The sequence below is a fragment of the Thalassophryne amazonica genome, chromosome 8 (genome assembly GCF_902500255.1).
Source record: "Thalassophryne amazonica chromosome 8, fThaAma1.1, whole genome shotgun sequence".
NCBI lineage: Eukaryota > Metazoa > Chordata > Actinopteri > Batrachoidiformes > Batrachoididae > Thalassophryne > Thalassophryne amazonica.
In genome coordinates, this window is record NC_047110.1 from 68,525,338 (window position 1) to 68,542,848 (window position 17,511).

The window sequence follows — 17,511 nt, forward strand, 5'->3', positions numbered from 1 at the left end:
CCGCCTGGCAGGGGCAGAAGGCAGCTAATTCCTGCTGCAACTTTGCTTAGTGTCTGGAGGAGATTTACGGAATTAATAAAGTGAATTCAAGTTATTTTATTTTTCAATTATGGGGCCTAAAAATGGGACTGCAGTTATGGAAGAAGAACTGGAAGAAATTAGAAAAACGCTAAATGAGATGTCAGTGCAAATTAATCCTATTAAAGAGGTGGTGGATCAATTAAAAATTATTTCACAGCAACAACAAAAAATACTGGAATTAACGAAGCAAGTTGCTGAATTACAAAAGGTGAATGAAGAGAAGGTCAAGTCAATAAAACTTATGGAAAATTGCATTGGTGACCTTGAGCAACAGACTAGGTCAAATGACCTCAGACTTATGCAAGAGCAGTGGCTCCGGGGGGGAGCCCTCTGAGTTGGACAGCCAATCTGGAGGAACAGGTGATCTCATTTCTGAATGCTAAAGGAATCTCAGTAAACTCAGAAGACATTGAAAACTGTCACCTTTTACTCAAAAGAGCTCAAAATCAATCTAAAGGCACAATATTGAAGTTTGTAAATAGAAAACAAAAGATTGCTGTTCTCAAGAAAGCAAAAAAACTTAAGGGAACTAATGTGCACATAAATGAACACCTGACCAAAAATAAATCAGACCTCGCAAGACCAGCTCGAAAATTTTTTTTTTCTTAATCTAGCAAAATAAGATACAGGCTACATGGACATTAAATTGCAAAATTTATATTACATTTAACGGGACGCCAGAAGAGGCTAAAACTCTGTGTATTAAATATAAATATGATTTGAGCAAGTTTAATTGAAGAAATGAAACAATATGGTGAAAATCACAAGTAAAATCAATGACTAACCTTATCCAGGCTTTTCATCATTTGATGATGGAACTTTTGCACAGGAGTCTAACTTAAAAATCTTCATAACTTTGAAAATAATATTGACCCAGATTGTTTGTTTTTTTTTCGTAAAAATATTATTCAAAATTGTAAATATTTCACTGAAGAAAAATTGGATTATTCTTTGATAAATGGGACTTTTTCTATTATACATTTTAATAATAGATGTCTCCTTACAAATTTCTCTAAAATTCAAGACTGTTTAAGAATATCTAATAAGCAATTTTCAGTTAGCAATTACTGAGACTTGGTTGAGAGAGGAGCTAGAGGATGCTGTTCAACTTGAGGGATATGATTTCTTTGTAATAAACAGGAAGAATAAACGAGGTGGTGGTGTGGCACTTTATGTAAGTTCTATTCTCCAAAGTGAAATTATACATAGTATGCCATTCTCCTTGGATAATATCATGGTATGTGTTACAGATGAAATTAAATGTAAGAAATCAAAAAAATATAATTATAAGCTGTGTTTATAGAGCTCCAGGATCAGATATCAATACTTTTGTAGATAGACTGATTGACATGTACAACACAATTAACAATAACAAGCTTTTGTTTGTCTGTGGAGACTTTAATATTGATTTTTTTTAAAACCCTTGTGGTCAATTACAAATAAATGAATTTATAAACTCTATGTTTTGTATGGGTCTATATCCTGTGATCACACATCCAACCAGGATAACTATGAACACATCAACACTCATTGACAACATATTAACAAATACTATTGTAGGGAATATAACAGGTGGAATACTTATTTCCGATGACCGTGATCACTTGCCGGTTTTTGTAGCTTTTCAATCATCAGTGGACAGCGTGCACCAAACTGTAAATTTTCTTAGGAAAATAACCGATGTCAATATTGACAACCTCAGAAGGGATTTATTGTGCCAAAATTGGTGTGAAATTTACTGTGATGATGTTGATGAATCATATGATTCATTTATTTCTATTGTATCTAATTTGTATGATAAACATTGTCCATGGGTGCCAAAAACTGGAGATACACAAAGGACTGATAAACCTTGGGTAACAAAGGGTCTCCCGAATGCATGTAAAAAGAAAAATCTTTTGTATAAGCAGTTTCTAAAATTTAGAACTACTGAAGCCGAAAGGAAATATAAGACATATAAAAATAAATTAACAAACATTATGCGATTGTCTAAGAAGCAATATTACTGCGATTTGTTTGAGAAAAATAAAATTAACATCAGGGGAACCTGGAAGCTCTTAAGTGAAATCATTAAAAAGAAAAAAGTTGTTAAAGATGATCCATTTTACTTTTATATAGACTCTGACGAAATTGTAAAAGGAAATAAAATTAATGGTGATTATTTCAATGATTATTTTGTTAATGTTGGTAAAAATTTATCAAACTCAATTGTAACCAAGAAAGTGTTCTATGGACAACTGTAAATTAATTAATACAATTCTGGATTCAATGTTTATTAGAGAAATGGATGAAAATGAAATTATTAATATAGATAACAAAACTAAGGGGAATAAATCCACTGATAGATAGCTTTGATATGGTTTTGATTAAGAACGTCATTGACTGTACTGTCAAACCTTTAACATATATTTGTAATCTGTCACTCATGACTGGGAAATTTCCTTCTAGAATGAAAATTGCTAAGGTGATACCATTGTTTAAATCTGGTGATAAGCACTTTTTTTTTTTTTCAAATTATAGGCCAATATCTTTGTTACCACAGTTTTCAAAAATTTTGGAAAAATATTTGTAAAGAGGTTGAATGATTTTATAGCAAAACATCATATACTTAATGAACAGCAGTATGGTTTCAGGAAAAATCTAACAACTTCTTTGGAGTTAATAGACTTTGTGGAAAAAGTTACAAATGCAATAGAGAAGAAGCAATACACTGTTGTTTTTTTTTTGTTTGTTTTTTGGATTTACAGAAAGCATTTGATACTATTGATCATACTTTATTATTGGAAAAATTACAGATGTATGGTATTAGAGGATTAGCCTTTAACTGGATAGCTAGTTATTTATGCAATAGATATTCAGTGTGTTCATCTTGGTGGGATAAAATCACAATTTTTGAGGATTACGTGTGGGGTGCCCCAGGGGTCAGTCCTCAGGATATTATTGTTTTTGTTGTATATTAATGATATAGGTTTGGTTTCTACGTTTTTGAGTGGTATTTTGTTTGCTGATGATACAACTGTGTTTGGTAGTGGGGATAATTTGGGACAGCTCTTGGACTTGGTGAAGAGGGAATTGCAAAAATTTAAATCTTGGTTTGACTCCAATAAATTATCACTCCATTTCGGTAAAACTACGTGCATCATATTTGGAAATAAGCCTAGAAATTTAAGCAGTAAATTATTGTTGAATGGCGTTGAAATTGGAAATGTATCTCAAACTAAATTTCTTGGAGTTTTTGTTGATGAAAAAAAGCTATAAGAGTGATAAGTAAAAAAAAAACATATCGTGAACCAACAAAGTTATTGTTTGTTCGTCTTCAGTTTTTGAAATTTTATGACTTGGTCGATTATTTTACATTGCAGATCATGTATAAAGTTAAAAATGGACTCTTGCCTCAACATGTCCAGGAGCTGTTTAAAATAAGAGAGTCCAGTTACAATTTGCGTGGAACCTTGGTATTTGATAGAAGGAAGTTTTGAACCACTGCTAAAGGTCATTGCGTTTCAGTAAATGGTGTTAAAGTTTGGAATGATTGTTTAGATTGTATTAAAGTATTTAGTACATTGGCTTGTTTTAAAAGACTTTATAAAAACAATTTATTAACTTGTTATAGTTTGAATAATTAAGTAAATTGCCTGTGTGGCTACTTTTTGTTCGTTTGTCCGTTGTATTACTTTGTTTGTTTCACTGAGTTACACTGGCATTTGTTTTTCGTGTGTATTTTTTATTTGTACATAGAAACTGATGTACGGGGTGGGTGTTTAGAAGCCTTTGCTTCTGCCGACACCCTTTCAGCCGTACCAAATTGGTAACTGTTTGAATTTTGTTCTATATATGTTTTAAAATGTTGTTTTCTCCTGATTTGTTTTGCAAATGAGAGATTTTGTTCGTGCGTGCTGAATAAAACCATTCATTCATTCATTCATTCATTCAACAAAAACAAGCTGCACATCAAACCATCCTCAACAGCATTCAAAGTTGAAAAACTCCTGATATTTGCATGGCTGCAGCACTTGTCAGAGGAATATTTCATCAGAATTTCTAATGACGGCGAATCAGACTCATTTAAAATGCAAACTGTGTTTTCTTCATGCAATCCTCATGTGATAACATGGGCATGCCAGGACAAAATCTGGATGATCGAGTTAAAAAGGCATGATTTAGCATTTATTTGGACAAAATGAAGAACTATTATAATTATGGCTCATTATGTACAGCACATTCTCATCTGTAACGAGCCCTTTGTGAAAACACACTATATGTTACAATTAACACAAAATAAAATTAAAATGAAAATACCGTGATGGGAATGCGCGACTAACAAATGCAATTGAGTAAGATTTGTGTTCTTTCTCTGTGTGCGTGTCATACTCATTCCTCTCCCTTTACCTAACCCCATCCATTCCCCACCCTTCATTTCCAGAAAGCCACCAGCAGGAGAATAATTGATCAATCATGCTAATTGAAGAGTCTGGACAGCTAGCCCACCATAGCAGATGTGCCAATTTGCATTCATTAAGAGAGAAATGAGTCTTAATCACTGCTCACCCTTTGATTGACAACATAAACATCCCCTGTCTGAATCTCCTTGTGCTGTTGCAGTCAAAAGCAAAAGAAATTATTTCCATAACAAAATGCAGTTTCTTTTAATTTGAAATTAAAGCTGGAAATAATAAGAAGAATGCTTTTGAGGAGCATCAGCTGCATTATTTATGATATGTGTATAATGTTCATTACTGCAAAATCTGCAAAGGAGTGAAATGTTACATAATAAAGAAGAAGAATGTCAAGATTCAAATTCAGCAACATGTACAGGCCTGACATTCTCTAATGGTCAACATTTACATAGCTTATTGAATGCTTAATGCAACTCCATTTATGACATGAGCGATAGTGATCATAAAATAAAACCTAATGGAAATGACCTGATATTTCAGTGCCCACTTCCTTTGAGTGAAGTGGCCTGGTGAGAAAAGGCCTGCTGCCCACAAATAGAACCACACATCTATATTTCCCAAGGCCCATTGACAATGACTGCCACTCTTATTATGGAGAAGATAAGCAGAATTTCCCTATGAATGAGCTTAGATTGTTTACTCTAACAAATAAGCAAGAAAAAAAGTGCAAAAAAAGGCAGCCAAAACTCACTCCTTTTACAGAGGAAAGTCCAGTTATTTAAAATTACAACAGACATTTCAACAAAATTGCATACATGAGTACATATGTGCCACCCTGATCACATAGGGTTACAATAAACAGATTATTCCAGATCAATTCAATGCAGTTGTAAACCTAATAAATCCTTGTGTACAGTCAGCTCCATAAATATCTCAATCGTGATGTAATTTTTGTGTTTTTGCCAATGTACACTGACACAATTAATGTACAGTTGCAGTGTAGACCTTGAGCCTTAACTCAAGGGGTCCAACAAAAATATCACATTAACCATTAAGGAAAAACAGTACAAGGAGAGAATATTTAGGATTATTTTTCATACAAATAATCACTTTTACAGCCAGGTTTCTTTAGACAAATCAGGGGATGGATACATGAACATTTCCAAGTCAAGTCAATGAATATGTCTTGGACTTCACTGAATTCAGTCATTAATGAATACAATCATCATGGTAGTAGTGTATGTAAATCTATCTGAAGTTGCAGAAGCTCCAAACTCTGTGACCATTCAAAAATGAAATAAGTGAGGGAAGCCACCAAGACACCCAGACAAATCTGAAGGAGTTATAGGCTTCTGGGGCTGTGACTGAAGAAAGTGTGCGTCGTGCAATTGTTGCTCGTTATATCACCAGTCACAGCTTCATAATGGAATGGAACATAGAAGCATTTTCAATCAAAAAATTCATCAAAACCAGGCATGAGTCTGCCATGTGCCTTGTGACAAACTGTAGCTTAAATATCATGCTTCTCTTGGCCAACCTCCATGAAACAGTGCAACTGGCCAGCTACTTACCCACCTGATTGCATGAATGCCAGAAGTGAATAAAGTTGCTCAATAGAGGAAAGATGATTGCTAAACGGTCCCTTTGAAGCTCATATTTGATTTTACGGACAGTGATTTTCCTGTTACTAGATGAGCAATGTAAGGTTATTGCAGAGGAAAAAGAAAAATCTTATTAGCACCACTAGTGGAGAGGGAAGGAAGAGTAAATACTATTAGATTAAGCTAATGTGAAACAGTAGCACTTTCATTTGTGACCAACAGAATGAGAAATCCAAATGAGCAACAGCAAAAACACTTCACTTGTAAACAAAATGCCACATTAAATACCAAATTTATTTAACCATGCTGTAATTAAGTAGATCAGGCATGCTAATCACCTTTAGACATTTTATTTTATTTTAAAGATTTCACAAATGCTCAGTTGCAGGCCAGAGTTTTGGTCATGTAAACACCACAAGGCATGCGCACACATACACGCACCCATCCGTGAGCCTAGTGGTCTGCACTGGAGTGTTAGCCAAGCTTGAGACAAAGTCCACAGCCCTCCACTGGGTTATCAAACTATGGCCCAGACATGCATCCATCTGTGGAAAACACAGAGACCGTTCTCCCACACTGCACAGCTCAGCCGTTATCTACAGACGGAACTACTGGGCAGGAATGTGACCTTTTATTTAGTTTTTCACATGGAATGACATCGTACGCTTCCCAGTGACAAGTGGGACAGGATTCACTGACCTCCTAAATCAGACGAGTGAGCACATGATTGTTTATACGACAAAGAGTGGGTTAATGTAGTTTTTTTAAATTAGTTAAATGTCCATGTGAAGCCCATTTTACTAAATAAATGAGGTGAGGTGGATTCTTTCTGTCATTACAAATGTAACCAAGGATCTGTAAAGCTCCAGAGGAGAGTTTTGGCAGTGTAAGAGAATAATAGCTTCCACACTTTATCAGCCATGCTTTCAGCAGCTCTTCTGTTGCTCTCTGGCTGTGAATAGAGGGGTTGTGAAGTGATGTTGTGAAGTGGACTGGGCTAGTTACTTCTGCTCTGCTTCCTTACTTCAGAAACTTGATAATATAGCCAGCAGGCATGCAACGATTTGTGCATATCTACAAAGATACTGGCAAAGTGAGTGGCTGCAACAGTACTGCAGCTTGGTTTCCTCTTTTGTCCACTGGGTAGCTTCCATGAGAACAGCCAAAAGGGCTAAGTGGAAAGCCAAGGGACCACTGGTGCAACATCAGACAAAAAAATAGAGCTTTGTGTGTCCATGTACTGTACGAGGTCTGTCCAAAAAGTATTGTACCTTTTTATTTTTTTCAAAAACTATATGGATTTGAATCATGTGTGATTACATCAGCCAAGCTTGAACCTTCGTGCATGCGTGAGTTTTTCCACGCCTGTCGGTTGCGTCATTCGCCTGTGGGCAGGCTTTGAGTGAGCACTGGTCCACCTCTCTCGTCGGATTTCATTTGTCTGAGAACTTGCTGAGAGACTGCCGCTTTGCTCCATGAAATTTTTTTCAGAAACTGTTAGAGACAGGCAGTTGGAAACCATTCGATAGATTCAGTTGGATATCGGTGAAGATTCTGTCGGCGTCACGCGGATTATGGACTGTTAAAACCTTTTTAAAGACGGCCCACAGCGGCGGAGGGCGCGCGGCGCACCGAGCGGCCATTCCACAGGCTGGATCGACCAGATCATTTCTAAACTGAATGCTGTGTTGATCCGGGACATCATGTGACTACCACAGAAATGGCAACAGAGCTGCACATAGCACTTTTGCGGCACATTCCACTGTTACAGGAGATTTTGTAATGAAAGACGTGTGGAGGATTTCGCGCGTCGGCACGAAGCAGCTCAGGACGCGCAGCAAAAAAACACCTCTGTCTTGGAAGTCTCACAGGACATGTTGGGGCATGTCCAGCTGTTACACAATTTCTCGGATACTCACTCGACTGAAAGCCATCGAAAGCCGTCTGAATCTTCTCAATGGTTTCCAACACGTTTTTTTTTTGTTTGCTGCACGTCCTGACCTGCTTCGTGCCGACACGCGAAATCCTCCGCACGTCTTTCATTACAAAATGTCCTGTAACAGTGGAATGTGCCGCAAAAGTGCTATGTCCAGCTCTGTTGCCATTTCTGTGGTAGTCACATGATGTCCCGGATCAAAACAGCATTCAGTTTAGAAATGATCTTGTCGATCCAGCCTGTCGAATGGCCGCTCGGTGCGCCGCGCACCCTCTGCCGCTGTGGGCCGTCTTTAAAAAGGTTTTAACAGTCCATAATCCGCGTTGGTTGGTTGCTTGAACAAAATAATACGAGATGTGGAACATGGTCTCAATTTTGCTCTCATATTTTGTAAAAGTTATCAAGAAATAAACACATATAAATGTGAAAACCCAGTTTTTGTAAACAGATAATACCTCTGAGGTGATTTACAAGACATTTTACCAAATGTTAGCATGCGAACTAGAGATACAGAAACATCACTGTGAAACTGGATTTACTGAAACAAAGTCAACTGAACTCTGGATCCGTCAAGTAGTCAAGCGTGAAGGAGAAGCTCACAGTGACAGTGTACCATTGTCTTTTATAATCGATCATTAAACACTGTGCACAACAATGCCAAGTAACCACAAGCTGGGCACGGCCGAGGAACACCCATCAAGTGACAAACGGCAACTGCTTGTTACCCTCATTTGTAACTAATCTCATCATAGGATTACCAAAGATATATTACTCTTATTCACTGAAGATCAGTTATTCAGTTGTTGAGATTAGATCAGTCCTCTGTATACAAAGTCATTCGCATAAATTGGTGAATCCCAAAGTATGAGCCACGGTCCCCTGGTGGGCCACAAAGGTACTGCAGGCGGGCCATGGGTGGTCATTAAGTCATTCGTTATAAAGTCTTTGATTTTCAATTTTGTACTAAACTTTAAAATAACATATAAACTATAAAAAAATCATAATAATAATGATAACAACAATAACAATGATACCGTTTAAAGATGTCTGAACATGACTGAAGCTGCTAAGACTACGAACATCCAGAAGTGACCACACACTAGCGACGATTCGGCAAATCAGGATGAAATTTTTGAACAGCTCAAAAATTTCACCCCGATTTCAAAACAGGTGCCGATGATGGCTATAACTACTACATATACCAAGTTTGTTTAAGATTGACAAAGCTGGATCAAGTTATTATGATACTTCAAACTGTGCCCTAATTTGGTATTCGGGATGAAATGTAAAGGAACGGCTCTGCATCCACTGCTATGTGTAAAGATTGTTCACTGAGCGCTGTGTGTGTGCAATGCATGTAAGAAACCACCGTTTTCAGCTGGCCTTTGAGAGGTCCCTCACAGACAAATTCCTGAATGAATGGACATTCATTCATGGTCTGCATGTCTGCACCAACACCAGCTTACTGAGGTAAGTTAAAAACTGTTTATTCTAACTCTAACTGTAAATAGACTGTGTTGCATACTCTGAAGCAGATGTAGTGAGTGATTTTTGTTTTTCTGTTAAGGTCAGAGTGTGAGGTTAGTTTTTGTAGTGTGTTTTTTCATCAAAACGCAGGTTCTTGGCATCTTAATGATGTGTTATCAGCAATCTATGTTTTCATTTTAAATCATGTTTAAAGTCCAGATCCTTTGTGAAAACTGAACCTAGAGTACCAAAAGTAGTTCCCCTATGATTATGAGCCAAAGACCCTCTTTTAATACTATTTGGCACCATTTTTGTTTTGTGTGTATCGTGCATAATTTTTCATAACTTTTCGCACAAACGAACTGAAAGTTCGACTGCTCTACACAGAGCAGTCAGATACACATTTACTAGGGGCTTCACAATACATGTATTTGTATTGAACCGTGTGATACACACGCGACAGTTGGGTGCACAATACTGTCTGCAGAATACATGCTGCAACACTACACAGTGTGATTATACACACGTGGATATTTGTTTTCAAAGTCACCAAAATTTCATCTCATTTCCAGACTGTGTCACTCCAGTTTGTGGGGTCTTTCTTCCCTTTCAGTGCAAGAGACACCCCCCCCCCAGCCTGCTCTGTCTAAATCGAACAGAAGAAAACATCCAGTGACCGGATTATTTAACCCATAAACGTTGGAAGCATAAATGAAATTGGTTCATTTACTTCCGTAACATCAACCTAAAAGCGAAAGAGTATTGATATGTGTTTGTGTTAAGTAACTGTCCCCATATGTGCTCAGTCCACATTAAGTTTAGACAGAAAACACCATCAACCTGCGATAAATGTGAAGCTTAGTATGAATTAGTGGAATGTTTCACTCGAGATGGCTGCCGAACAGCCACACTGTGTACAGTGATTTCAAATCTGTACAAAGTGAGGTTTTATGAGATGCTGTCATTTGCGCAAAAATAAAACAAACCAAAAATTTACCAAATAGTGCAACATAAAAACAAACACACCTAATGCGCTGCACAGTAAATTCATGCCAACGTAAATGACAACAGATGGAATCCAATTTGTAAACGTTTAATGAAAAAAGAAAGTTTACACTATGTCTTACAATGTCTGACGGCAGCTCTCAAGCTGCTTACGGATTAAAGTTACTGTATGTAAAAACCGAACTTGTACCGAACCGTGACATCTAACCATAAATATGAACCAAACCATGACTTCTGTGTACACTGACACCCGTAACATTTACGAAACTTTGCGATTTGGGATTATGTGTCTTAAGGTGCCCTGACCCTTGCACAACTTTGATCCACACACCCACACGCACATCGTCGTGATGATCCCACCCGCTGTGTTCCCAGCTGGATGTCGTGCTTTGTTCCATTGGATGTCACACGAAGTGCACTGAACGCTGGATATATAAAATAATTGTTTCATAACGGATTAATCATTTTCTGTCAGAGTTGGCTATCGAAAACACCTCTAATCGCTTCTGGACTCACAGGGGACTGATCCAGCTGCAGCTTTTCTGTCTCTCTCGCATGCGTGTACTTAATGTGATAGAGAATGCATTTGGAATCATCTAAAAAGGTAATTATTTGTAATGTTTATATTCTAATTGCTTGGTAAAACAGTTGCATGTTCCTTCCTTCTGGTGTGCAGCTGTAAAAGTACATTTATGATACATTTAACATCTTGTTATAATCGTTCAGACGAGCGGCGTGGTGCGCTGATGCAATCACTCATACTCACATGCTGTGTTTTTGGCTTGTTTGCACAATCTTCACTTGATGTTCACGTCATTAATGTGTGATTGAGATTTTGAACATTTCAAGCCACGCACACTATACAATACGTTTGAGGCGAGTTTACTCTCGTGCATGGCAGAGTGCGTGCAATTGCATGGATCAAAGTCGCAAGGTGTCGCAAGGGCCTTTACATAAGGACACACAAACAGGAGTAACCAGAATTGGATCTAATGGAAGAAGACGATCATCATCCAGTGAGCTTTGATATGCTCCATTGACGGACAACAAATAACCCTTGACGATTTTGATGATAGGGTGTTCTTATGTTTGCAGAATAATCTGTGATAAAATAGGAAGTCTTCAGGTCACAGTTAAAGCAAAACAAAACAAAAAACCCACACAAAAGAGTCACTGTTACATAAGCAGGGAATGCATGCATGCATTTTTTATGTAGGTGAGCCCCTGTTCTGCACTGAGGACCTGATAGAGTGACTGCATGAGTCTACTGGTTGCCAAAAGCACTCTTCTGCAGCTCCGCCAAGCAGGTAATTCACAAGCAGCAGCAGCATGAATAAAAGATAATGGGCCGCAGCTGACTCTTTTTTCACTGCATGTAATTTCACCAATTTCACAGAGTGAGAGACTTCTGCAAAGATTGGATTCTCGAAATTTTTGAATCGTGCCCGTCTCAAACCCTTAATTTGTCTTAATTGGTCAGCAGTAAGAAAGTACTTCATTTTTAGCAGACAGGTGATAACCAAAAATGTATTATCCTGCAGCAGTGCAACAACTTGAGAAGAGTAGATTTTAAAAAGAAAACATTTTAGTGTATGAAACCCAGTCTGTTTGTTTTAAAATGTTGGATTAAAATGGATGTGTAATTCCATAGTAGCAGACATTTTATTTGCTGATGTTGAGTCAAAATTTAATATTCCATAATCTAAAGGTCCCGAAGTATATTAAACGCCTATTCAGGTGTGGAATCTGTCACATAAATTTGCCTCCAATTCAGTGCCATCACATATTAAAAGACCATGAGCAACACTTCTGTAAAAGTTGGATCAGAAATATTTTAAGAAGTAATAATAGCTCAAACTGCATGTAAATGTGAGTATGAGTTTACAACAACACACATACTGTGAGACATTTTGCATGCCTGAAAAATGATGTTTAAAATCTTTTAATTTAGTTTATCTTTTTAAGTTTAGGATGAAAATTAAGTGCAGATGGTATAAGGATTATTTGATTCTACCTCCCCTCATTGAATGTGCCACAACAACCAGGACGATGCTTGTTTTGTTTTTATCAAACAATTTTGAACATTCCAAATTTTACTGTAAATTACTGAACCGGTGATGAAGTCACTATTGGCAGAGAACTCGGTCCTTCAGGTCCAATATCTGTGGGAAACAGGGTCACCGAGATGGTCAGCAACTGCAGTGTGCATGCTTGTGCAGAGATAGGTTTTCCATGTCAGTTGACGAGCTCAAAGAAGCTGAACATATCAGGAAAAGCAGACCTCCTGTGCCCTATCTGAATAGTGAGTGGAAGGAAACTGTTACTTGTCCCTCACTAGTCTCAAACATCACACTTGCAGCGCTTAACACTGCTTCTAAGGTATTCATGGCTTTGTGGGTTGTCCATTAACCAAAGGGTCAGAGGCTGCATCCAAGTTACCCTTGTCTGTGTGTCAAAGTGCCCTTGAACAAGACAATGATTTGGTTTGAATAAATGTCTTTGGGGAACGCATTAAAGGGTTTCTTGCCTCGCTAAATCAGCTTGTATTTACCTTTTACAATAATTTGTGGAAGAGGTTTCAGCCTAGACAGTCACAAATGCATGGCCCATTGTAGACGTCTGTGACATATATAACGGAATGCCATATTAGCTTGTCAATATTTAGAACTGGGTTTGAATCTTACTTATGCTACCTGTCTGCGTCCTTAGAGAAAAAAACTTAACATGCCTTGTTTCAGTCCAACCTGCTGCAACGGGAACTAGCCTCGGCTGGGGACGTAGTGCCCGTTGGTGCAGGAGCTTATCTCCAGATTCCATAATGTAAAGCGGAAGAGAGGCTACAACTTCTGCTGGGCGGGACGCCAGTCTGACACAAGTTTCCTACTCCAGGCAAGACGAGTACCCATTTACAGCTGGTTGAACTGAGACAACAATGAATAAGGGTCTTTTCCAAAGACACAGAGAGGGAGCAAGATTTGAACTAAGGAGTTCATACTGGAAGGCCAAGTCATTATCAACCAAGCTACCTGCTCTACAATATACATAATATTGACATATACCTTACACAACTGAAAAAAGTCAATTAAGTATGCTGTTGCAACTGCAAAAGCATGGAAACATCAATGTCTCAAAATAATGCAGGTTTACTTGTCTTTTTCTCACTCTCTCCCTCTCAAGTTTCCCCACACAGTGCTTGTTACACGATCTGACCTGAAGTGATCTGAGGTGACCTGTGTTTGTACATGTGCATATACATTAGCCTTCATTAGCAAAGGTGGTACACACATCTTTCAATCACAACATAGTGGCATGTAATGTCTGCACAATGATGGAGAGGATGGAGAAATAGGCCATGATTTCAAACATATGCTTTGTCTCATGGAGAAACAATTACCATCATCTGAATGGGGAGGTTCTGCTCTTTATTTTGGTATGTCATACTTTGTGAAGCAATGGGGAGTTCTTAAATTATTCAACCAAAAACAAGAAAAGTGATAATGGATGAGGAAATTACTAAAGATTTTACGTTGCTGATGTTTTATCTGTCTTCATAACGTGATTACTTTGGGGAATACAAATGCGTTGAGCACCATTACAAAGCTTAGGATCTGCTCTATCACATGTGTTTCATATCTATGCACCAAAGAGTTCATGAAAAATCCCAGAGAAAACAAAAGGATGTGGAGATGGACGCAAAGCTGTGCAGAGATTGTGGATATAATAAAATCTGATGTAAATTCAATATTATGACTTTGTAGCACAGAGAAGCAGTTGGAACATCTCTGTGCAATGTGTAATTCCTGAACAATTCAGCAGGGAATAACAGCTGTCAATTTGGACTCGAATTGTACCCATCTGCCCCATAGGGTTAAAGCAAGCGGCCCAGAAACAGGTCATTTCTTACAGACCTGAAAATGATATTGTTAAAGATATTTCATGAACAGGGAGAAAAAAAATTAACGTTTCCTTAGAAAAAAAAACTAAGACTGTAAAGCTCACTCACCTCTACAATGTCAGAGTTGGTTCTACTCTCATGGGGCTCGTTGTACTCTGTGTATTTCAGCAACACTTTGTCCATGTCTGTGCTGGCGTACTGGAACAGTTTGTTAGAACTGTTGAAAATGATGAGGGCTATTTCACAGTCACATAGCACGCTCAGCTCATAGGCCTTTTTCATCAGGCCAAACTTCCTCTTTGTGAAGGTAACCTGGGGAACACAGAGAAACAACATCATCCAGTAAGGTGGAAAGGTGCTTCTTTATAAAATTAAAATAACTAAGGAAAAAAAACTGATTTTAAAATTTACACATTTAATTTTGTCACACAACTGAGTGAAAATTAGTCTCCTGGCCATCATAGTGTATTGTGATGGCAACTAAAGATGGGGGAATCTGTTCCAGTTGAGAACTGGTTGCAAATTTTTCAGTCTATCGGCATCATATGCCTCAGACTAGTGCTGGGCAGTATACCAGTTCATACCGAATACCGGTGTTTTTTTTTTCTATGATATGAATTTTAGAAATACCTCCATACCGGTGAGTGCGTTGCGCAGAGTGGCGGAACGCCGTGCCCGCAGGGCATTGTTTGACTGAGGACAGTTTAGCGGTTGCACCAAACAAGCAGCATGAGTACAGCCCCGTGTAGAGTGAATGGATGTTTAGTGGTGAGCATAATGGCAAAACAGGGGGAAGTTCTGAAACTGAACAACCAGAACGAGAAACTGAAACGGAAGAACTTGTACCGAAACGAGGAGCTGTGTCCGTTGTTTGGAATTACTTTGGGTTTAAACAGTCCGACGTCGACCAAACTACAATACTATGCAAATGCTGTCGCGCTAAAGGTGTAGCAGGAGGAGGAAACACGAGCAATTTACTCCACCACCTCAGCCGCAAACATGTCCTGGAATATCAGGAATGTAAACTACGAGCTTCGTCCTCCTCGTCTGCAGGTAAAGTTAAAGCAAGCTGCACACATTTTCTGTTTTGTTATTTATTTATTTATGGATGATTCCTTACTGAATGTTCAGGGAATAAAGAAGTTTTACTTCAGTTACTTTGGAGTTACTGTTTACTTTGGAGTTACATGAGTCATATAGTTTACATAGTTTACATTGTTTTCGAAAGTTGTTTAAGTTGGAAAACTTGCATAATAAAAAAGTCTGTATTTTGACTACAACAATCAAGCATTCTGATTCCTCTTCATTAATACTAGTGTGGACATTCATTTTTCTACAATATTCACTCCTCATAACAGTAGAATACGCCATTCCAAGCCAGTAGTAGTAGTAATTATTCTCTAAATCATTAGAAAATAAGGCAAACACCCAGTTGTGCTTGAAAAGAAAAAATACTGTCAAATACCGTGAAACCGATATAATTTAGAAAAATACCGTGATATACATTTTTGGTCATACCGCCCAGCACTACCTCAGACATTATCAATTCCTCTTATCAATGTTTTTCAGAGAGTTTGGTGTTGCAAAAACTCATGCTCCATGACATCATATATGACATCATGATACCAAACTCTACATCAAGCAACACGGAAAGTGGCTGCACTGATACTAATAATAAATTCTATTCTATTCTAAACACTAGATTTTCCACACAGAAAATTGACTGGGAATTGATTAAGAATTGGACCACTAATCAGAATTAATAATGGCTATTTATTAGGGCTGTTCATGTTACATAGTGAAAAAAAAAGTTGTGAGAGACTTCGGGCCGCTTGTTGTTTTTGTTCCACTTGGAGTTTTATAGGTGCAGACCAAATTTGAACTCAGTCAGATAAGATTTAGAGGTCCCCCAGAGTGACACATTTTCCTCTCCCTCTGCTGGCAAAGCAACATCACCCTAACAGGAGAAGACTCTGATGCCATTATTTTTCTTTTACTGGCTTCTAATTGCATGATTGGTCACCCAGAGGAGAACATGACTGGAATTACTGGATTACTACATTGCTTGTTTGGTGAAAATTGTTGCTTTGTGGGGGACCCCTAAACAATGTCCGATTACTTTAAAATTTGGCAGAGATCTTTTATTTTATTAGTGGAACAAGAACAACATGTGGCCCAAAAGATTTTGTAACATTTCACATTTTGAACAGGTCTACTATCTATAAATCTCATCCATTCATATCCTTTGGTGCAACAAGCTACAGACGTTCCACTCAGAAAACACTTTTTTTGCACAGTCCACTGTGTAAAATGTATGAATGAACACTTTTACTTCATTTGAAAATCAATGCATTTCAGCCCTCATACCGATTGAATTCAGTGTTGACAAGAAGAGCCGTCCGCAATATACGCAATCTCATTGTCTTCCAAAAGTATCGCTGTTACCAAGGTGATAGCTAACAATGTCATTTCTGCTTCTTCAGAAATGACCGCAATCCCATAGTGCGTGTCGGAAATGTCTTGTTTTCAAGCCAGAGGTCAGGGTCAAAGGCACGTCTCAACGGGCTGAGTCAGCCCGTTGGCAACAACAGGGGCCCATACATTACTGCAGCCCCTGACTCCAAACACGGAAAGTTATCTGTGTACTGCAGCATAAGTCTTGTAACGTGAATCCTCAGATGGGACTTCAGGTCATACATCATTTCAGTGGTACTGCAACCCGCTCTGCAAAGTGACTGTATGTCCTGTCGTGCTGCAGCTCTTGCCTCTGTGGTCATTTCTGACCCACACACGTGTCACTATGTTACATGGTACACTCTTAGAGACTATGCAGTGTGTTGGTACAAATAAAGAAAAACAAAACTCCATTAGAAAATGTGAAACCTGCGTAACTGCAACCACAGCACTGTAACTATCATTTGTGTTGTGAATGTGTTGGTACAAGCTTTGCATAGCATCACAGAGAAGTGCTTCTCCCTCTGTTCTCCATCAGCTTCTCTGACCTACTAAAAGAGGAGTGGAGCAGATGAGCTGGCTTTGTTCAACTTTAATTGGTCACAGCTTGCAGCTATACCCTCATTTTAACTGGTATAATGTGGCATTACCCTACGTGTTGCAAACTGTCGATGT

General features: G+C 38.2%; 1 protein-coding gene and 1 long non-coding RNA gene across 6 annotated transcripts in view; one reads left to right on the plus strand and one right to left on the minus strand.

Annotated features, from left to right (window-relative positions):
- mef2aa (myocyte enhancer factor 2aa) overlaps nucleotides 1-17,511 on the minus strand; it is a 186,008-nt gene that overhangs the window by 74,811 nt on the left and 93,686 nt on the right. For all 5 annotated transcript variants that reach the window (XM_034176558.1, XM_034176559.1, XM_034176560.1 and 2 more), the window contains exon 3: nucleotides 14,491-14,694. In XM_034176558.1, coding sequence (XP_034032449.1) covers nucleotides 14,491-14,694 — 204 coding nt within the window. The remainder of the gene's footprint in view (nucleotides 1-14,490; nucleotides 14,695-17,511) is intronic.
- Nucleotides 5,639-15,911, plus strand: LOC117515826. The gene is made up of 3 exons (XR_004562235.1): nucleotides 5,639-5,649; nucleotides 11,751-11,757; nucleotides 15,770-15,911. It is a non-coding gene; the product is annotated as an uncharacterized LOC117515826 (long non-coding RNA).